Consider the following 24,046-nt stretch of genomic DNA (forward strand, 5'->3'; position numbering starts at 1 on the left):
ATTTTGGTACATATCTACTATTTTATTTTTTAATATAAATAGAGAAAATACAAGATTTACATTTTATTTATTTTTGCTTCACAAAACTTAACAAAAGTCTACAATTCTGATGGCTAAATAAAATTGTACTACCCAGATATACATATTTTATTATATATATATATATGGGTTTTTTAATGAATTTTAATTGGATACAAGACATATTGCTTGGGACTTGGTAGCTAGAAACACCTAGGATCCGGAGCTCAAGCAATTATAGTTCACATCACTATCTTGATTCATTCTATTATTTCATTCTAGTAGCTCTTTTCTGAACCAAATTGGGAATTAGATGTAATAACAGCCTTCCACCATGCTGCTCCAGAATTTGTATGCAAAATATATGCTCCTGGAGGTATATTTCTTCATTGCATGGTCAAACCAGAAAGAATTCCATTATTCTAACTCAGTTATTAATCTTTAAATGAGCTGCTCTATACCAGACATCTCATGTTATTTCAATCTCTTGTTTTTCAAATTCTAGGAAATCTTCATGAATCACATCTAAATTACAGCAATCATCCATTATTTTTCCCAAACAAAGGATATATCAATATATCTTCCACTTATGAAAAGTTAAGAAGCAGCCTGTAATTCATACAAATTGCAATAGAACTCAAGCTACTTAGCACTTCCATTGCACAATATAATTCAGTGCTACCAGGTATCATTCAAATATTCACCATGAGCTATTTCATATTTAACATGTGCTTTGCTGGTTTGTTCTAGTAAGCTGCTAGGAACTTCATAAAAATACAAAGCCAACATGGTCAGTAATACCCATCTCTTGCTTTTCTCCACAGCATTCAAAGCTACTTCCTGTCCTCTAACCTTTAATTCAGCAAAGAAAGTCTGTCACAATAGAGCCATCCTTTTTCAGCTCTGCATGCAGCTTCCCCTTTGGGTCACAGACCAAACTGTATAACAGACAGGTACAGTCAGTATCATTGTTCTGGGATTGTACAGAAGACAGCCTATTTACCAACTGGAAGTGTGTATTCATACTCTCATAAAACCTTCCATTTACCCACTGCGGTTACAAGATGCTGATTGTGGCAGTAAGGTGCCATATACATATTTCCTGTTCATAAAGTCTTTTTAAAAAACACTTCTTTTGTATAGATTTTAAAAAATGGAAAGCACTTGCTTTTGAATCCACAAATCCAAAGGATAATAATATGAAATCTAGCTCTATGATAATCCATGTAGATATTTATAGCTTTATGTTTCCAAAAGCTTTTAACAAAAAAAATTACTATGTCTCTCCAGAATGCAATTAACCTTCTCAAAGACTTGCTGTGCTGGGGCTGGGGATTTAGCTCAGCGGAAAAAGCGCCTGCCTGGCAAGCGCAAGGTCGTGAGTTTGGTTCCCCGGTACCAGAGAAAAACCAAACAAACAAACAAACAACAAAAAAAAGACTTGCTGTGATGCAGGGACATGCAAGTACCTAGCTGGAAGCATGACCATGGCCTCCGGACCTCTGCGACCAGAAGTGTGGGGAAGGTGCCATTCTCCCCTTAGACATGCAAACCTTAGAGGCAAGTTTAAGGTAGAAAGACGAAGGTATTTCCTGAAATGCCAGACCCCTCAGAGGTGACTCTTCTTTCTCCTCAGCCTGAATAGTCCTGTACCTGTCTTTCCTATTTCCTTCTCTGTCTACCAGCATAAGGGTTGCACCACCAGGATCCCTTCCACAGCTGTGACTCAGGCTCTGCACAGCGTTAACTCCTCTGTCCTTTCTTCTCAGGGAAACACTGCACTTCTAAAATGCAAATCCAGCTACATCACTTTCCTGCTGTGCTCCTCCATCTATCACTAATGGGCCTAGATGAAGTCCAAGTCCTCTGGGGAGGCCCACGGAACCCTCAGCTCGATGACTCACCACACCAGCAGTCCTGCTCCGTAGGGTCACATGCTATTGCTTTAATCCCTGAAAAATGTGCTCTCTTATGATTCCCTGACACAGATGCTGTTCCTGTGCCCAGAGAGAGCCTCCTCCACCTGCCAATGTGCTCAGTACTGTTTCCTAGGCAGATCCAGATGAGAAGCTGGTTGCTCTTTGGTCCAACTTCTGACTAGCCCGCTAGGTGTGCCTGTATTTTTCCTCACTCCCTGGGTCCTTATCAACACCTCAGTGATTTTACCTTACTGCTTGGATGTTTTTATTACGTACTTGTCTAAGCACTAAACTAAAATCCTGAGGACAGGGGCCGGCATGGATTTTATTTCTCTGTCATAGTGCTTGACACTTTATAGAGACAGTAAGTCATTTAATTAAATAAGTGTTTCAGACTCAATAAAGTCTACTATGAGTCTAATAAATCTGCAATGTTTTGTTGCAATTCCATAACAGAGGAATGAGAATAAAAGGAAGAGGAAAAGTAAATCATCAATACTAAACACTTCCCGCCGCTACTAGCACAAATTACCCATCCTCAGTATTTCTTAAGCTAGATCCATAAATACATTTATGGATAAATACATTTGCTCTAAAGTGATTCCTAAGTGGTCACCTGACTCTGCAGTTGCCTCTTACTGCACATGGTGTGCTACATATCATATTTCAAAGTTTTATAATGTATTTCACTGTAAAGTCAAGGCAATCACCGTAAAATGTAGATTTTGGTATTGTAAAAATCAGAGTTGCTAATGTTGACCACAAGTTTCCCTATAACAATCTTGAGAACCTTAACAGGGAGCTGCAAAGTGACTGTCCTTCAAATGGGCACAATTTCCTGCATCCTGTCCCACTGTTGCCAGCCTTGTCTCAGCAGCATTTTGTATGCCAGAGATACATGATTCTGTAATTCCTGGCCATTTCTTCCATAGATACAATTTTAGGTTTAAAAAACTTACAGATATTGATGAAAGAGCGTAAATGCAATTATGCTTATAACTTTTGCTCAGAAGTAGACTGGTTTTAGAGTTTCTTATCCAGGTTATCAAATGATTTCTTCAGCACACTCTCCATGCTATAATACCTGGCACACAAATTTAGACCAGACGGGGAGACAAGTTGCATTTCCAAACCAGAATAAAATAATAGCTTACAGCTGCCCTCTGAAATATCTGAGGCATGTCTAGTCACTTCAAAGCTGTGTATCATCTACACTTTTCCAAGTCAGCCGTCAGCCTGAGTCTCATCCTAGGACTCACCTTGGATCGTGGAGGGGCTCGAATGTACCACTTGCAATCCACAGCCTCACTGGCAGAAGCTTTGCCTTCCTTTAAAATCTGTATGGACTCCACAATTCCTTCTGGGCCTCCCATCTCAAACTCACACGCTAAATAATAAAACAGCAAACAACACACAAAAATGGAGCTTGAATAATAAACCAAAAATATATTTTATAGCACAAAACCAAGGTTTCTGAACATTACTAAATACAGACTTTACCAACCTGGTAATGGTTTCAAAACTCCAAGGTCCTTAAAGTCAGGATCTTAAAGAATTGAGAAAAAAGACAATTAGTCCTATTCTGCATTTATTATTTACAATGATGTTGAATAATATATCATCAAATTATCTAGGAATCAGCCTAAGAAACTCATAGGGGAAAAGAAATCATAGAATAAAAAGTGCTTGGGAATGTTAGAACAAAATGTTATATAACATAGTATCACCACTCTTTTTTTCTCTTTAAAAAAGAATTTAAAAACTTCCAGTGGCATTCCTGCATCTCATCATCAAACACAAATCTCACTCCTTGCCTATTACTTTATGATTGGGCAATCAATTATTTCATAAAATGCATTCATAAGTAATTCAAAGTTTGGGTCAATCAGCCCACATTTACAAGTCTATTGCATCTGTGCACACATTTGAGCCTGTGTGTTCTATATAGAATTCATTTTTCTGATTCAAATAAGTCTATAAATTGTCAAAACCCACTTTTTGTATTTGAGATACAAGGTTAAGGTGTAAGATCTGGGGCTCCTCTCCTCTGGCGGACTGAACTGTGCTGCCTTCATGGAATCTTCACTCATTCACCCTGCCTTTCAAAGTTTTCTTCCACTTTCTTTGCTAACAGCATTTCCTGCCCTCCTCTCAGGTGGCTGAATCTCAGGCCCTCTAAGCACTGAAGTGTTCCAAGGGCAGCTCCTTTCACCCAGAGCAGAGGAGGCATAACATCTGTTTTAAACCAAAAATGGTGGTCTCATTCCAATATTCTGGAAATGATTTTATGATGGGCATGCAGCCCAGGAAATAAAAAGGTGACCCGTAAAAGGAGTTTGAGAAAGTTTTCCTCAGAGAGACAGGATACACACGGTTTTCTCTACTCTTGCTGTGGCCATGTTGCTTTGGACCCTTAGAAACCATATATAACAATAACTTCTGACGTTGAGAGACACGGATGTAAGAAAATGATAACGTGGATCATGAGCAGAATGGAAATGGCAGTCCTCTGGGATGTCATTGAGGCACTGTATGAACCTACTCTGCAGTCACAGTTCTCTGCTCTTTTCTGCCTTTTGGAGACACTGCATGTCATTACAGCCTCAGCCACTTTGATTTGGATTTCCTTTTACCTGTAAGTGCGTAAAGGCATCAGTGGCTAACACACACCGTTGGATGTACACAGTATGCAATTCAAAGATGTTTGCAAGACAACGGGTTATTACTATAGTACTAGCCATAAATTACAAATCTTACGAAGTTAGAAGTATTTTGTGAGACACTGTTCAGAAATGACATAAGACTGTGAAATGAAAACATAGTACTCTTTCTAGAGGGAATTAGCTCTAGGTACTAAGACCATGTGAGCTCATATGTATGTGTATGTGTACCTAAGCATGCCTCTTTTCGTGTCTGTATGCATGGGTATAATCAACTTGAAAATGCAGGCTCATTGTGTTATTTTAATTATCTTTATGAAATGATAGCTGCTGTTATTGGTTTTTGTTTTGACAAATAGTGATGGAACTGATTTGTCAATAGTGTACCTTCTGAATCAGGCACACTATAATCTACTTATATCAGCTATGGGCACTCAGTTAACTATAGAACACTACTAAGACATATTCATAAATTATAATAAAGAAATAAATTCTTATCAATAAATGTTTTGAAAATATTCTTTTATGGAAAACAAAATAAAAGATAAATACCCGCAAGCAATGTTCCTGGAAATGAGGTCAGATATGCATAAAATATGGACCAAGACATTTCCTAGTAGTACTTTCTAAACCAATGAGTATTTTATTACTTTTCCCAAAAATAGGTTTATTACCTACTTGTGTACAAGAAAGAACTATATGTGCTAACTCTTAAACATATTATTGGAATTAAAGTGACGACTCACATGTTCCTTTATATTTTTCAGTACTGGTAATTGAGCTCAGGGCCTTTGCACTAACTGAGTTATATCCCAAACCTATTTTTAACTTTTGAAACAGGTCTCACTAAATCAGTAAATTGCTCATGCTAGGCTCAAACTTGTGACTCTCCTGCCTCAGCCCTCCTCAGTGCTGGGATTGCAGGCATGCAACACCATTCCTGGCTTGCTTACTTACACTAAGCTACATGCACACCTTTCTGAATTTTGTATTTTGGAACAAGGTCTTGGTAAATTAGTAATTTGCTTTTTTACCCCAGTATCGAGATTTTTATTATTTACTGTGTTCCTTAACTATTTAGTCTACTGCTCAATTACATGCATTACTAACATAACTTTTCATTAGAATGTTTCAGCTGTACATGGTTAGTCCTACAAATTTTTTGTGTGGAAATGTAGTTGGCATTCTCTTTTTTAGTTTGAAGGGTAACATTTGTCACTTTTTTAACTCATGCCAGACAATGTTGAGAGAAATGCCAGTTCTGGGAAATGAAAATTATTTTTGTCTTTGTATTAATAATGACAATGCTGGTGACATAAAAAAACTGTAGGAAAAATGTTTTTGCAATTCATTTATATTAACCACCAGTAATACCATAGTAATAGATGGCTCATGTTACCGGTAAAAACAAAAATATTTTTTAAATAACTTAAATTGAATTTAAGAGTACAGAGTTTGATTGATAGTCCAAGGTTATTTGGGGTCAATGACTTAAATTACACAGGTTAAAATTATTAAATTGGATTTAATAATAGCATTCTAATATCTAGATGTCTCCTCAATCTATTCTTGACAAACAACCTGAATAAATTTTCAAAAATACAAGTCAAATTATGGTACCTACCTGGCTTCCCTTTGCCCTCAGAATAGACCACAATTGTCTGTGCTCTTGTTCCTGATGACCAAGACCCCTGGGGCTTGGCTCTGCTTTCTCCTTGCTGTTTACACTGATCGACTTCCGTCTCAGAGAAGCCCAAGGGTGCTGTTGCGTGTGGAGCACTTTGAACTTGCTCTTTTGCCTGTCTGCAGTGCTTTTCCTCCAGTTCTTTGGATAGCTGGGTTGTTTTTGCCATTCCTCAGTTGGTGGTTCAATATTCACATTCTCAGAAAGACCTTCAGTGGCAATCCTCTGAAGCACCATTGCATCTAATTCTCCTCCTCCCCCATTACAGGTTCTTGTTACAGCGTACCATCATATTATTTGCTTTTTACTTTTTACCAACCATCTACTCCTACTGGCCTTTAACAAAATCCACTCTTTACAGGACCTGTGTGTATTGATCCTATCTCTACTCAGGACACACAGCACAGTAGGTGCTTAATAAATGTTACTGAATTAAACATAATTCTCTGAATGCAGAAAAACAATTACATTTACTCTGAGATGATTTTCCAGTATATTTGTACATTAGGAAGACCTTATACTTACCCTTTTTCAGTCCACAAGAATTCACAGTAGATATATTACAGAGAACGGTCTACTGAGACCACCTGGCACACAGCTAGGCCATGCTGCCCCAGCAGCCCTGCAGGGACAGCTGACCCCCTCACGATACTGGGCAGCCAACTGAGGACAAAAGGGCGAAACTGCAGGTCGGGCTCATAAAAACTTCTCAAAAAAAATCCTCCTGGGGTTAATTTAAAAAGCGACATGTGATCTGTGCATGTGTACAATGAAAATGCAGAACTCCTTCTGCTTCACTTTCTAAATATGCAGAACACCAAGAGCGTCTTCCTTGATTCAAATTAGACTTTACATGAACAAGCAATCAATTATGTGAAATTGCTGTGATTTTAGATTTTTAAAAATATTATTGTCACTCTTGTTCCCTTAATTTAGAGGTATTCCTTTCATAATTGTAAAATACTATTTTTTCTTTGATACTTTTGTTTTATTAAGAATGGATGGCAAGCTAGGCATGGTGGTGCACGCCTGGAGTCCCAGCTCTCCAGAGGCTGAGGCAGGAGGATTGCTGTGAGTTTGAGACAGCCTGAGCTACATAGTGAGCTCAAAGCTAGCCTGAACTATTTAGCAAGACACTTTCTCAAAAAAAGAAAAAAATGCATGGCAATAGCTAATGAAGAATTTGCTTGTGTTTTCAAGAATATTCTAAGATAAAGAACTTTTGTTTATAAATGATATCAACATTCATAGTTTGGTTCAGTTTGTTCTCAGTGATTTTCTGGACTCTACCTGGCCATTTTCAATTCTCACCAATATTACCCCTGGAAGTCCATTATAATCCCAAAGCTGTTGTTCTGCAATTTCATAATTTCACTTGTCTTGACACCAAATCACAGCAAGTATTAAGTACATAATGTCCTTTATTGTGTGAATCTATCTATTCTTACATCTATGTACTTATCTATCTATATAGTTTGAGATCTTTTATAGATATTTAAATTCTATCTAAAAGTATAGAAATTTTAAAAATTATATTTTCCTTTAAATAAAAGAAAATGTGTTTCTACTGTATTTATTTCATGGTCTTTTGTCTTAGGAAAAGGGAGATCAACTGAAAGACTCTCTTTCTCCCTCTTGGTTATACTATCAATTTAAAGAGGCAAAAAGTAGATCAAATTGCCATTTCAAGTAGGTTTCTTACTTTTGAGAGGAAAAAATATATATCAAATAAAAGGAGAAAAACAGTAATCAAAAATGAAAATATAACAAAATTTACCTTTCAGTTAACTTTATAGATGTCAATAATTGGCTGTATTAGAATTTAGACAGAAAAGCATTTTGTGATAGTTTTATTCTGACAATTGATCACAAAGTTATAATAAGACAAATAATTAAGACTTTTAAAAAATAAGACTAGATTTTAGACAGGCAGACATTGTTACCTCTGTAAAAGACAAGCATCATTTGCCAAGTTAAGGCTGGGCAGGGATAAGCATCTTGCAGGGCATGCTATTGGACTGCTTTAGCTGAGATGCACACAGAGAGCTGAGAGACTAACGAAGCCATTTATACCTGCCATTGTGGAGTGCCTACTGGAAAAAAAGCAAGCCAGTACAACAGAAAAACAGGAAATTCAGGCTACAGGAAAAAACAGGCCATATTCCAACCAGACATTTGTCATGAACTGAGCATTTTAGCTTAAACAGGAAGACAGAATTGATAATTGCTCTACAATGTTACCCTGTACAGATAACATTAGACTTCTTCATTGCACCTGAATTGGTTCAATGTAGGATGAACCAACCATCAAAGATGATCTCATGTAAATGCTTTGCAGCAAATGTAAGTGAAGATGAAATATTTAAATTGTTGGATCACTTTCATATTCAGTGGATTATAATAGAACGTATGGGTTGACATTTGTGTTGATGGCGCAAGAGCAGTGATGGATAAAACTACAGATGCCTCCGCAATCAGGACAGCAGCTCCAAGCCTGACCATCTAGTGTGCATCGTAGAATTCACTGCCATGCACTTTTCAGGATGCAAACAGAAAAAAGGCAATACTTAAAATCCCTTCAATGAAGTACAAAACCCATTTTTAATATCTAGAATACTTGATAAATGCCTTGATATTGTTTAGGATGAAATCTTAAATATGAATAAGGCACTTTGCTGCACACTGATTGCTATGATGGGTTTTGTATGAAAAGCAGCTTTGCAAATGTTTTAATTGTAAGCTGTATTGCTGGGTTTTCATGGAGCATCATTTTTGCTTGAAAGACACATTACAATAATTTAGCTTTGGATATTTGGCAGATATTTTCTTGAAAAATGAACAAAAGGAATCTGTTGACTTTAAGGAAAACAACTGACCATATTTGTTGCCAATAATAAAATTTAAGCTTCAAGTGAAGAAAATGCATTTGTCACTGTGCACTTGACTGCTTCCCAAACTTAGAGACTTTTTAAATGAGATTGATGTTGATATAAGTAAATGCAATTTTTGATACTGAGTAAAGAAATGTGTCAACACCTGGATCTTCTGCTTAATAATGATCCCCAAACTGCCAAATGAATAATGCATGACCTTAAACAACCAGGCATGGGAAGGTCATTTGAACAGGAAAATGCATTGACAGATTTTAACAAATATAAAATAATTCACTGATATAGTTTCACAGTGCTTATCACAACTAACCTTTAAGAATCTATCTCTTGCTAAGATTTGGTATAGTATAAAACAATAGCCACTATTATTTGAAAAGGTACAAAGATAATATCCCCTTTGTGAACTACATGGCCCTATGAAACTGGATTCTCATCATCTACTTCCACCAAAACAATATATTAAAAGATTTAAGGCATAATCAGATGTGAGAATTCAGTCATCCTCTAATAAGCCAGACACTTGATTTACAAAATGAAAAACATCATTCTTTTAAATAATATTTTAGTATTTATTAGTGTCTTAAAATTATTTGATGCCTTAATAAAATGTGCTATATAGTTTAACACATACAGTGGTACCTTGGTTCATAACCTTTATTCTTTCCACATTCTAGTCACAAATCAAATTGTATTAGATTCAAATCAAATTTCTCTGTAAATTCCACACTGAACGTAACTGTTAATTTTTATTTGGTTTGTGACCAGAATTGTGAAAAGAATTAAGTTTGGGAATGTGGTACTGCTGAAATGGTTTACTGGTGTAATTTTTTATATAAATTAATAAATAACTGTTCAAATTCTCAGTTTAAGTGGATAATATGACAAATATTAGCTACAGTTAGAAAAAACTCTTTGAAGTCTTCAATAATTCTTAAGAGGGAAAATGGGTTTTAAGACCCACAAGTTCAGAACTTCTGCTTTTAACAAGACCACTTTTGTACCACAGATGCCTTCTTCCCGTAAAGCTCCAGGTTACAACTTAGTAACAGGCAAAATGTTTGAATCCAGCCTGAGGAATTTAGTGATTAAGCAAGAAACTATCTCAAAATCAAACATGAAAAAAGCCTGGACTATACCTCAGTGAAAAGAAGGTTTGAATTCTCAGTACCGGGAACAAAAGGAGGTAGGATTACAAATGAATTAAAGTTTGTAAGGCACAAAGCTTCTCCAATATTGTACACAAATGAAATAAAATAAATCTACATAACTTAAACAAACATTGTTTGCTTTGTCAAATTTAATTAATAAATTACTTGAGTTTAGCTAGACTTGTGAAAATGAGTGTTACTACAATAATAAATACATGTGAGATACTATTTTAATCACTCTAAATATAATAAATCCTTCATTCTGACATTATGGAATGAGATATTTAATAATATGCCTATTTTGCAGCTGAAGGAAACAGATACAGAGAGATTAAGTAATTATACCCCTAAATCTGTAAAAAGAAAGTGACTAGGTGTATTCCTCAGTGTAATTAATGATGTTATATAGACCATCCTGAAATCTGTAAGTGGAAGGTAACATGATTATATACTCGTAATGCTCGGAGTGTCCTCTGGTCTTCTTAGTTGTCTTAACTTTCACCTGGGCTGTTCTCTGCTTGCCCCTGAATTGCAAGTGAGATGGTATAAAACAAGGTAAGGCGTAAAAGTGATAATACAATTTTTTGGCATGGGAAAAATGTGATTCAGGTTGATGTTTGAAGTATAGTTAAAACATACAAATACGTTTCAAACATAAATCTATAAAATATAACGATAGTAGATATTTTCCATTTGTTTTATAAGGAGTAAATTAGAACTACAAGGTGAAAACTATGCGATGAGTGAGATGTTGGATCTTGCCATCGGGAAGCACGTATTTACGCATGCGTGGTGGTGCGGGGTGTGCACGCAACTACCTGTCGTGTTCTTTTCACGCCAAAGCTCTAGGGATTCTGGGGTTAGCTCTGCTGTGAGAAGTTTATTCAATATTCCCAGCATTATTCCATGAGGTTAGCTTTGGGTTATAACGAATTTTGTCAAATTTGCAAGCTGCAGCAAATATTCAGAGCAATTATGTTATCTTACATTGCTGTTAAAATGGGTATGGGAAGTGGAGGAAATAGGAAAAACAACTCAGGGAAAAGGTTCAGTTCTCTTATTTCAGTGAAAAAATTATTTGATTTGGGAATGTGCTCAGTTCCCCATGCATTATTTCATCTCCACACATACAGTATGCACATACTGACCATCTGATTCTGGGAAAATTGTTTTACGAAATCTAATCACTGGTCCTCAGGATTCCTTTGTTACTGCTCCCTAGCAGCAGTTAGCATGTTAATTATCATCTCATCTGCTAATACTGAACCGTCTGTTAGCTCAACCAAACACAAAACCTGACCAAGTAATTTCTCAACTAAACACAAAATAAAAGCTCTACCTTTGCTTCATTTCCACCTCTCTACTAATTCCTACCTGTCCTTTCAATTCTCACATGAAATTTCTTAGCCAAGAGTTCCCCACGTCCGCATCTCCTGCTAGGTGTCCGAAGCCCTGTGATGTCTGTGGACACATCTTTATTGAAGCAGCTCTTGCACTCAAACTAATTGCACAGTGAACAGCCAGTTTCCTGGTTACATTATTTTTTGTTTTCCTGCAACCTCTCACAGAGTTCTCTTTGCTTCTTACTCAAGATTGAAAACCACAAGGTTTACAGTTTTTTTAAAGCAGTTGATTAAATTTAAAATATTGTTACAAAATCGAGAGCAAGAAATCTTCATGGCACAGGACTACAATAGCTTGCACAATCCTATTATTTAAATAATTTGATTTATTTTACTATCATTTTCAAGCAGCATTACTTTAGTATTAAATTCATAACACAATGTTTAAAACCTCTTTTCAGCATTTATTGTTTGCTGTCTGCAAGTGACTGGCAATTATAGCTTCTCATTTTGAGTCTGCCTTCCTAATGATTTTAAGGCAGACATGGATTTATGTACCATCACTTTTTCCTGCCTAGTTTAGTAGAATATTCATTTGTATATGCATTTAAGAAATCAAAACTTACTGAGTGTACAGGAAAGTTGTTTCTAAGGGCTTTAAGTATTGTTGACATTTGCATTACTTGAATAGTTTTTCTGTTTCCTTTATCTGTTGAAATATGTAAAGTTTCATCATAGTTCCTGTATTCATATTCTAAGTAGATTGAGAAAACATTACTACTTGATCATATTGGCAGTCAGAAGCTGGACTTCATTTGGGTTCACATTACATAGACTTTTGTAAAGTTTATTCAACATTCCCAGTATTATTCCATAGAGAACACATGCCAGCTTACTATACATAATAAAGAAAAACCTTTGGGAGATGAAAGCACGGACAGGAATAAACAGAATGGCAAAGATAAGAACAAACAAACAAAACTCAACAAGTAGATAGCCCAAACACTGGATGATCCTTCTTATTTTCTCAGAATGCTGTCAGTCAGTCAGCAGTAGGTACAATTAGATCAAATGCAGTTAAAACCAAGGAGTCCTTCTAAACCACTTTTTCAGCAGCACTGGAGTAGCAGGACATCTATTGCTGGACCGCCGTGGTACCAGCACTGCGAGGGGCTGGTATATCTCTGCTGTCCTCTCTTTGTCATTGCTCCGCATTAACTCTTTCCGTGGTGCCCATTAGTGCCTGCTGGTGTGCGCAAAGTGTGGTGCAGTGAAGCGGGAGAGGGAGGAAGGGCCCCACACAGAGCGTTTTAGAGTTGGTGCCACCACAGCAAATGTACAGGACTAGATCAGAGGCTTATGCCTGAAGTGAGAGCTTCCCAAGAGATGATGTGAATCCAGGAGCAATCAACTGCTTCAGGCGCTGGCTTAGCCGGTGTGGCTCAACAGCAGGGGAGAGCGTCCTGCTTCCGACTCACCAAGACTGGAAAGTGGTGGTGATACATCGGGGGTCTGGGATGTGACTGTGCCTGTGTGTGTGTGTGTGTGTGTGTGTGTGTGTGTGTGTGTGTGTGTGATGAGCTGCAAGTATCTTCTTCTACCCTACTTATGTCACTATCAAGTAAGTAAATTGTGTCAATGGCAACCAAGAAAGAAAACACTTTACAAGTTATGTTTTCTAAAATTTATAAATATAAATGTAAGCATCCTGAGGATACCTTCAATGTTATGGCTAAATAGACTTATTAAAGACATGACAAAGCCACATAAGCCATGAAAATGTCCTTCAAGACATGATTGTTTCTGCTCCTAACAAATCTGATGACCCTCAGCCCTCCTAAATGGGTTTGTAGCCATCTCCAGTTGGAAACCTGGTAGTGTCTTGTTACTGCCCTTGGCAAGAACACTAGGGTTTTATGCCAGGCACTAGCAGTGGAGTCATCATAGAACTGGAAGAAAGGAGACAAAGCAGAGTGCCATGTGCTGCCACTGCCAATAGACTGGTGGGAGCAAATACGAGACACCTCATGATAAATCTGGAGAGGCTCATGGAATGACATAAATCCTGGGGATAGTGTAAGAATGACATTCATACACTGAAGAACATACATTTCTGCCAGGCTGGTTGAGGAACCGAAGGTATATTTTGTCTTTAAAAGCAAATGTGCCTTACCTCCCGCCCCCTTGGTCCTAGCAACTGATCCTAAGGCACTGTGCATACTACAGACACGATCTATCACCAAATACGTGCCCAGCATCGCTAACATTTTAAGCCACAACTCTCTGTGTAGGAATCTTTACCAAGGCCAGAGTCTGCATTCTCAGCATCTGTTCATCACATCCATAAAATTCAGCTACATAAAATAGCTGGATGATACTTATAAATAATTCATAAAAGCCATTTGACACATACTGATTTAGAAAGATAGAAATTAATACGAGGTGAAATTCCGCTCAAAATATAAAAAAATTCCATAACCAGATTATGTTAAACAAAATGGACTTAAAAGCAAAATGAAAATATACAATCAAAAAGTAGGTCAAATGTTTCACTTCTGAAAGACTAACTCATGAGAAAGGCTTACTAAGCTGAGCCTATACATATATATATAAACACTTATTAAGAGAACTCTGCCTTCTCAGGCTTGCCTCTCTTCTAAAAGATTGGATTTGAAAATTTCAACCTGGCTCAGATATAACGCAGAATACATATGAATGTCAACTAGTTAATAAATAAGACTTTGGTTTGCTACGTAGAAAGTGCTACGTAAGTGTGAATTATCCTATGCATAAATAATTCAGAATCTGAACTTCTAAATGACAGATGGATACAAATAACCCTAGATAAAATACTTGAGTATTTCACTGCCCTACTGCGTAACTTCCGAATCAAATACTATTAATGTTTCCTCATGGGCTATTATGCACTCTGTACTTACTTTCATCATACAGCATTTAAACGTGTATTAATCAGAAGTTCCACCTATTCCTTCAAATGCCTGGGACTCGCTTGAGAATTACTGCAGAGTGTTGTAACCGTTCTTACTGCCTGCTCACAGGTATCCAAATGCCCAGATATTCATTATTCCATAGACATGTAGCATCATATGCTATGTCATAAAAAACCCTTTATGACAATTTAGCCCCCAAATTATTCCTATATTGTGGGTAATAGTAAAACTAAAATAATCTAAATAGCCATGAAGCAAATCTAAGAAGCATGAGTCTAACATCACTATTTGCAATTTAAAAGGTATTCTGTAGATATACATGGCTCTCTGAAAACATAAAGGATTTATCTTTCTTTTTCAGCAACAAAAAATTTTATTTCACTTTAGGTATAAGAGAAGTAAAGAATTACTAAGAAATTCAGATTCATGAATGCCCATTTCTTGCATTTGTTTTCATCCCCTGGTACTTGTTTTCCCAATTAGTATGGTGGTTCAGAAGGTTTGAATGGTGTCTGCAACTATGCACAACCTACTGCAAAAGGCAAGTGATCCAAGTCCAAGAGTGAATGTCAGACTTCTTGTTGATAAAGTTAGAGTCTTAGCTCCTCTGTCTCCAGGAAAAGATTATTTCTGTAAAAATATAGTCTCAGTGTTTGATGTCTGGGGAGAATGGCAAACCTTGGAGCTCCAGGTAGAACTACAATGCCAGGGCCAGAGAGGCCTCCAAATCTATCATTTTACCTACATGGGAAGAATCAAGAATATTTCCCACCTATGTCAAATACAACCATGCACTGAAATAGAAAATCTCAGGATTTTTAACAGTGCTTTATACTGTTTCTTTCCACTGGCATTTAAAAAACTGTAATTTTGAAAATGATATTCTATTATAAAAGAACTTTGAAATGGTTCATTGGCCCTCAGACTGTAGCTTAAAACCTGATGTTTATTGGGACATTTGCTAAATCTTTGGTCCTTTTCCTCATTTGTCTGTCATTCAAACACAAAAGCACCAAAGGTGATTTCATTAAGAGATGTGAAAATAATCCAAGGCTTTCCTAGTGTAATGGTCTCAGGTGGTATAAATCAATATCATAATTTTAGGTTCTATTTTATTAGAAAGAAAAAAACAAGTCTCTTGGTTTAGTTGGAGAGTAAGATTGATGGGATGTCTTTAGCCTTTTTCCTTTAGATTTTTCATTTTTATCAATCATTAGTTTTCTCCTGATTACCTGAACTGGAAACATCAAAACACAAATTAACTTGACTCTTTGTTTGCACTTTCCTCTCATCAGAAGCATAAGGAGTACTTTCCATTACTCTGTAAAACCTCTCCTTCCTCCCTCACTTCCAGTATCTATAGTGATCTTAGTCTTGGCCTTCATCATTCTAGGGCAGTGCAATCCTGCAGTCTCCCTCCCATCACTCCTTCCTCTTCTGCTGCTAGTGACAATACCGTTCTGACACCCAGCTCTCAGCGTCTTGTTCTCCGTCCATGCACACTGAAAGCTCCAGCTTCTTCTGTGATCCATGAGCAATTTCTGAGTGCTCAGTCTAGCAACACGTCCCTTTACTATATTCCACATTACAATTTCCAAAGACACTTTCCTGCCATTTGTACGCTCTTCTGGTTGCATGTTCCAATCACCAGCCATGCTATTCTGCTAGTGAGGATAATCTAATTTTTCAAGGCCTTTACTGAAACTCTTTTTCCTTTATGCTTTTCACTGAAATCTACTTTTCATTTATCTCCTTAATTTCAAGTTGTTAAACTGGGTACCACTGAATGATGAAAAAAATAAGAAATAAGTAGAAACTTAATTTCTCTTTGAAGTCTATAAACTTAGGTACTTAGATTCTTTGTTTTGATTCTTGGTGAACTTGCTCTTGGCTTTCTCGTTAACCTCTCTGCTTTAGGCACTAGACAGATGACTCCTGGCTCAACAGTGTGTGGGAGACCTGAGTACACAGATACTGTGAGGCAGTTGGTGCTGCCAAGGCACTGAAGTTTTAAAACTATAATCATAAAAGTAATTGTAACTTCTTTATTGAGGGACCACTGTAGGTAAAACTTCACTAGATGATCTGTACACTTAAGTAGTGAGGTTACTGTAGGAGTTATGTGCAATTATTCTAATTGAATGCAAAAGCAAAGCAAAGTTTATATGAGATTAAAGAACTCATTAAAGTCATAGTTACTAGAAGGGAGGCAGTGTTTGGCTGAGTTTTTCTTTTTTGGCTGGAAGCCATGTGCAGCTATCATCTGGTACTGTCAGTCCTACAGTGTGGGCAGCCGGTTCACAACCAGTCCAGCCTAATATCTGTACGTCTGAATATGTATTTGCCATTTCAGAATTAACAAGTGCAACATTTACATTACTGTTTTCCTCCACTCTTCCTCACAGTTTAGTCAATGTCAGCAATGAGTTTGAAGCTATCCGAGCTTTAAATTTCAGTACTTTTGCTTTTCCCTCTCCCTTACTAGTACATTATGTACTCACTTCTCAATGATTAGGTTGTGTTATTGCTTCTCTTAAAATTGTTTTACTTTTTCAATCAATTGACACTACTTACTACACCTTTAGTGATACTTAGGGCAAATCATCCTCCTTCCCCACAGTCTTACTAATTTCAGACTCTGTGATTTGCAATATAGTTTCTCTAGATTATACCTCTGGTGCTGCCAACTTCTTCAGAAATACTTCCTTGATCCTACAGATGCGGAATAAAACTTGAAGTTTCTTTGGGGCTAAGGAGTTAGCTCAGCAGCACAGTGCCTGCCTGGCAAGTGCAAGGTCGTGAGTTCGATTCCCAGTATCAGAAAAAAACAAAGAAACAAAAAACCAAAAAAATACTTGAAGTTTCTTAGATTAACTTTACTACCAACCATTCAAGACTCATTCTTTAAATTTTCTCTTCAAGTCAACAACCCAGTTCCGATGATCTACCAATCACTACAGCATATCCCCTATTTCACAAAATATCTTTGTCATTAAATCATCCTGGATGTAGTGCTCATCCTTTGGATATGAACACATTAAAATTTTACCATTTGAAGATCTACCTCAAGTGCCTCTCTGCCCAGGAAGTCTCACCAGTGTCTATGCACATCTTTTCTCTCTTTTTAATCCCAATATCTCCATGCACAATATCTCCTTTTCTCTCTTGTTTATCTCCCAAACCACAATACCACAAGTCCCTTCTTTTAGCTCCTATCTAAAATTTTGCCTTACATATTAATGGCTTATATCACTGGTGCAGGACCTATGGCACATGTGTCATTTGTTTTTCTTTTAAGATGTTAGCATATGAGTTGTTTTTTGCAAACTAAGCCTCAGCAGTCAGGTTAACTGAATTGTGGGTGCTTTGTGATAAATGACTTTGGGTTGCAGTTGAGGCACTAGTCTCTGAAGGGCTCGCCATCCCTGGTTTATGTCATGGCTTTGTCTTCCATAACGTAGGATATGCTTGTTAAAGGTGAGACCAAGACTTTTATTAAGAAGAACTTTGATTTAACTCTACTAGCCTTGCTTTATTTTTAAGGTGATATCTCTAATAGTGTATCTTCATAGAAACCAAAGTGGAAATTATACACTTTGGTTGGAATGGTGAGCATTCCAAGACTCTCAATTCACTCATGAGAAATATATTGAAAGACAAATAACTAAATATATACTATCAGTAGGCCAATAATTCTCACTTCTAGAAAAGAACATATCTTAGTTACTTTTCTCTTATTGCTGAGACAAAATACTTGACCAGAATGAAGGAAGGAAAGGTTTATTTAGCTTACAGTTTGTGGAGGCTTCAGTCCATATTTGGCTGGCTCTACAGCAGGGTGGCACATGGCAGAGCGCAACAGTTCATGGCAGCAGAACACAGCAGAAGCAACAAGAGCAAAAAGGGAGGAAACAAGCAGCCTCTTTCCCTCCTTTACATTGTATGCAAACTACCTGTCCCAGGGCAGACATAGCACAGACACCCATAATCCCAGCATTGGACCATGAATCAATTATAAACTCTAGAAGCCTGCCGCATGACTGTAGGAAGTTTTGGAGGGGGGACATTCAGACACAGACCATAACAGCACATTTAAGCTCTGCATCTGGATTAAAATATCAAAGACATTATTTTAGCAGTGCTAGATTTAAGTAGTATGTTAATGCCTAGTTCCATGTGACATAATCTGTTAATGTATAAATTAAACCACTTTGCAGTCATTATCACTGTTATCTAAATAGTCACAGAGCTTCAAGAGCAACAGGATTGGTACCTTGGCCCTCATATATTCCCCTTCCTATTTTTCCCTTTATTTCTCTTCCTTATCTCTTCTGGACCTGGGATGCCCACCTCATATATGATCAGTGCATATACTAAGAGTTTCATATTTTTGCCACAAGGGTGATTTTCTGTGAAGCACAGGAAATCACCATTACATTAAGACCAGAAAAGCAAAACAGAACAGAACCAAATCTGCCTAAGGCTTGGGCACCATGAGCTTCTTTGGACACCATCTTGCTTTTCAAGCTTCATTCTAACGAACTCCCACAGTAAACCTCCCCCTACCAGTGCTGTGACAACTTACACTTTTCATACAACTCCTGGGAATAGGCAGATGTGATCAGTCCAGGAGGAGGGAAGGGTGAGATTTCTTAGAAGCATGATGATTTCTTCCAAAAAAATAAAAAATATGCCACTCACTTATTCAACCACCTGAGCCCTCCCAAAATTCTAAAACAAAATTATCTCATTTCCTTTACAGCTTAATTGTATTAGGGGTGTGTACACTGACTCATCCGAGATCGTGATTTCTGGCTCCTGCCCTTTACTGAACACTGAATAAACTCCCACCTCTCCTTGAATGACCTCTGTTCTGGTGATTGTACTGAAGAAAGTTTAAGGAACTGCGATAGGCTGGGCAAAAACAAAAATGGTAACAGTATCTGTAGCTGCCAAAGGAAGCTGGGAAATCTAGCCCAATGCTCAAGGCATTTTAAATTTTCTTCCACTAACCAGTGCAGTACACATACGTCTTGTGAAGAAATTCAGATAGCTGTGAGATTTCCTTCCCAGATCTACTTGGAAAGGGTCTGGGGTTGAGGTTAAGAGCATATGCTCAAGACAGGCTGCCATGGCCCACACTCAAGTTCAGTTCCTCCAGCAGACACTTGCCGGTCCTGGCAAGTTACCTGGTCCTTCTGCACCACCATTTTTTCATCACAGAATGGAAATAACGATTACACTTCTCTCATAGCATTTCTATGAAACTGAATTAATCAATATCTATTTGAGATGAGATAATTTAGAAAAGATACAATTGACCAGGTGACAAATTAACTAACAAATGTATCACGTGTGCAGATATATGTACACCTACTATACAATGCCAAAATTCATTAAATAATTCCCTGTAAACTTTCTACCAACCTTAAGTATGTACTCTTTAATTTCTATTTTCATGTCAGAAACCTGAGGAGTAGATGAGAATTTACCTCATTTAATATAACTCCAACTCCAAGTTCTCTAGGTCATCTCTGTACAGATATATGAACTATATATGTAAAATCCTGTGCTTAAGAATAGAAGATAACTTACCATTCTATTTTGAATCCCAAAAAACATGTCCTCCAAATAATATCTCCTATCTTTAGATTCTCAAATATTTTGAGGGCTTTATTTTATAAATGCCCCACACATTTAAAGATAGATTTCAAAATGCCATTGCAACCATTTCATCTCCACTACTTTATAAAAATGTAGACAGAATGAATGTGAAGATACATACAAAAAAAGTCTGTAATTTCTCCAATCCTATTCCTTTGCTCTAAAATTAAATTTAAATGCAAATGAAAGTAATAGGCATATCATAATACAAATTTTAATTTGCATATCTAAAAATAAAACATAAATTCCACTATTAATAACAACAAATGTAATAAAGTAGTATTTTATTAGTATTCACTAAAGAGAAATTTGGATTTCACAAAGATGATGGAATTAAATATAGAGCAGATAAAATATTTCATATGAAATAAGCCCTCAAAACATAAGGGCATTGATTTTTCACCCTGAAATCAGCAGAGTTCAATATACCTTCATGCCAAATTGCTGTTCTTTCTGTTATAATTATGCCTCGTTGTTGATACAGCCTCTGTGGGCCTGGCCTCAGAAAACCATGAATTTTGATATGGACCAGTAAGTAAGGAACATACAATGAGACTGGCCAGAGTAAAGTTCAGGAGCTCATTTAATGCAAGGCTGCTAACAAGAAGACTTATGCTTGGGGTTTGTACTAAATAGAAGTTTCTCATGCTGAGGAGCCCCGCATTGCCCTTAGAGCCAGAGAATTCTCCTTCCATAATTTCCTTAGTCACAAAGAATGGTGCACAACATGTTGGCTTTCTTATAGTATGCTGGAAACTGCGTCACTGCGTGCCATTTGACTGCTATACCAAGTAGAAGGATTTAGAAGTAATGCAACAAAAAATCCTTAAAAAAGGCAAATGAATAGTTGTTTATGAACAGATATATAAAGGTTAGTGGATTTTGAGTAAAAGGAATGATATCAACTTGTCAAAATTAATGGTGAAATGATAAAAGATGAAAGATGATAAATAACTGTTGATAATAATAGTCAGGATACATCTAGAATATGAATTTGGAGAAAATAAAGCCAGAGATATCGCTGACATAAAAAAATTCAAGACTATTTAGCTTAAAATCTATGAAAATATATCAATACTGGATTAATAAGGGTATCTATTTTGCTAATTTTAGTCCATACTACTCTCCATCCTATAAGAAAAGGGCTTGAATTTCCTATCAAAGGACACTTAAAGCTGGACAGGATATATCATGATAGCCATTAAATACATTTAGTTTCTGATTCAAATCTTTTGCCCAGACAAAACAAGCAAAATATATAAACTCTGAACATATATTGGTAAGTAGAATTGAAGTATATCGACTTACAGTCCACATATTCAATTCTATATACTTTTCTTCAATGCATTACCATACACATTTTATTAAAATACATAATTTATACTTTTTGTGCTTAATATGTCAGCTATGTGTGTATGTGTGTGTAAAGGTTCATGATAATAACTTCAGCTTTAAAGGACTTGTTAGAACTTGAAAGTTTCCAAAACATCTGACCTGAACATGGAAGACACGCTAAAAAATAAAGTTAACTCTATACTTTCCCAAATAATATATTTGGAGGCAAAATCAGCACTCTTTGAATGGGAAAATCAAGTGGCTCAAATTTCTATCTCACAGATAGTAGATACAATGGAATATCATGATATATGTTAAGAGAGTCAGATTTTTCAATCTCAAAAGTGTTCTATGTGCTCTCTACAAATAAAACTTTAACAGAATAATATACAAAAAGTGTGAAAAGTGATATAAATTGCCAAACTCTAGGATACTGTAAATCTTCAGGTGGAACTTACTAGTGAGTATTGACAGAATAATTCAATATTGTTTGTTGTTGTTGTTGTTTTGTTTTGTTTTGTTTTGTTTTTCTCCGGTACCGGGAACCGAACTCACGACCTTGCGCTTGCCAGGCAGGCGCTTTGCCACTGAGCTAAATCCCCAGCCCCTCAATATTGTTATTTGTACCTTAGATTAGCAATGGATTAAAAAATTTAATAGCAAGAAGTAGGGTAGGAAAGTCACACTACTACATGAAGTTGGTAGAAATTGGTAGAAATTGAAGTTGGCAGTTATTCTCTGCATATCAACTGGCAACAAAGACATAAAAATGTGTGTCACCCTTGTTCCACTAATTCAGATTCTAAAGATCTAGGTCAAAGTAGTGGAATAATATACAGATAGTATTTGTGTACTGTTTTTATAATACCTGAGTTTTAGTACCTTACATGCATGTAGCAGAAGACAAAGTTGAGGCTCTCCTCAAGGCAGGGAATTGATGACAGAACCACCTTCCAAGAATATGGAATTGGACAATGCATCACCACTTAGGTAAAATAAACCAAGACGATGGACGTTTATCCCACTGTCTGAGGAATACACCTTGCTGCTGAGCAGTGAGGGATAAAAATTTGCATAAAGTGCAAAATAAAAGATAATTGGAAGTAGGGAGATGATTTTCAAATGGGAAAGGGAACAAGAGATGGAGCATGTGAGGGAGGAGAGGAAAAGAGTATGGGAAAAGATGAAAGAAGGAAGTGCAAACAGAACTTTTGCAAATGATGAGACCAAGAGTTGAAAGAAACAGGGAAAGGGAAGAGGACAAAGAAAGAATTAACAGGTGTTATGTACATGTACCAACTCCCCACAATAAATATAATCAGTATCACTGCTAACATGTACTAATAAAATTATAAAATAACACAAATTTGTATGAATAATTGTAGACCAAAAATATCAATAGATTTTGAGCCCCCCAAAGATGACAGTACCTGGTTTATCAAGTTACAATTGACCATATACTTAAGTTACAAGGGTCATAAGTAGGTACAGTGCCAGGCAATGTAAGTACATTTTACAAGAACAGCTTCATTTTAAGTCCCTAACAATACCCCAAAATAATTTTCTCAAAAACATGAGGAGTTCATAATAAAAAGTAAACCACAGGAGCATAAGACCTTGGAAAGAAGCAATAAAGCAGAGATAGCAGAGGCAGATCTCTAAAGATGCCAAGTAATAGATCTACCACATAGACTGTAAATTAAATGTGTTTACCATTTTTAATGAAATTACAAAAAAACTGAAAAATATCTGCAAGGAACAGAGAACTGTAAAAAAGAATGCCAAATTTTTGAAAAAAATAAATTAGAGTTAAGAATGAAAATCATCAGAATTAAAAGTAGCAACTCAATCACAGGTATATTAGTAGATTAGAATTAATGCATTGAAAGACATCAAATGAACTTGTCATGTACATAGCACCTGACAGTAAGATAAATATAAAAAGTGTTAGGATGGATTGAGAGATGATAAGCTCATCTGTTTTCTAGGAACAGAGGAGAACAGTATGTGATATTTAAACAGGTAGTTATTGAGGATTTTCAAAACTGTTGAGTAAGGGAAAACCTTTAAAACACCCAGAAAAAATAACATTGAGATTTCACCTCACCCCAGTAAGAATGGCTATCATTACGAAATCAACTAATAACAAATGCTGGCCAGGCTGTGCAAAAATAGGAACTCTTCTCCACTGCTGGTGGGATTGCAGACTGCTGAAACTACTGTGGAAATCACTTTGGTGATTCCTCAGAAAACTAGGTCTAGAGGTCCATTTAACCCAGTTATTCCACTTCTGGGTATTTTCCCAGAAGATCTGAAAACATATTACAGCGATATATGTGCACCCATGTTTATAGCAGCACAATTTGTAATTGCTAAATTGTGGAAGCAACCCAAATGTCCATCCACTGAGGAATGGATAAAAAAGATTTGGTA

The 24,046-nt window shown here is 36.6% G+C and overlaps 1 protein-coding gene and 1 long non-coding RNA gene across 6 annotated transcripts in view; both read right to left on the reverse strand.

Annotated features, from left to right (window-relative positions):
- The window catches only part of Neto1 (neuropilin (NRP) and tolloid (TLL)-like 1), a 113,969-nt gene that overhangs the window by 41,072 nt on the left and 48,851 nt on the right, over nucleotides 1-24,046 (reverse strand). For all 5 annotated transcript variants that reach the window (XM_013511373.1, XM_005373064.2, XM_005373063.2 and 2 more), the window contains exons 5-6: nucleotides 3,442-3,483; nucleotides 3,197-3,324 (exon numbers count right to left, since the gene is read on the reverse strand). In XM_013511373.1, coding sequence (XP_013366827.1) covers nucleotides 3,197-3,324; nucleotides 3,442-3,483 — 170 coding nt within the window. The remainder of the gene's footprint in view (nucleotides 1-3,196; nucleotides 3,325-3,441; nucleotides 3,484-24,046) is intronic.
- LOC106147922 lies at nucleotides 10,339-14,715 on the reverse strand. Its single transcript, XR_001232957.1, has 3 exons — nucleotides 14,603-14,715; nucleotides 12,290-12,372; nucleotides 10,339-10,844 (listed from the first exon to the last, which is right to left on the reverse strand). It is a non-coding gene; the product is annotated as an uncharacterized LOC106147922 (long non-coding RNA).

This window comes from Chinchilla lanigera, unplaced genomic scaffold (genome assembly GCF_000276665.1).
Source record: "Chinchilla lanigera isolate Chin_1 unplaced genomic scaffold, ChiLan1.0 scaffold00001, whole genome shotgun sequence".
Classification (NCBI taxonomy): Eukaryota; Metazoa; Chordata; class Mammalia; order Rodentia; family Chinchillidae; genus Chinchilla; species Chinchilla lanigera.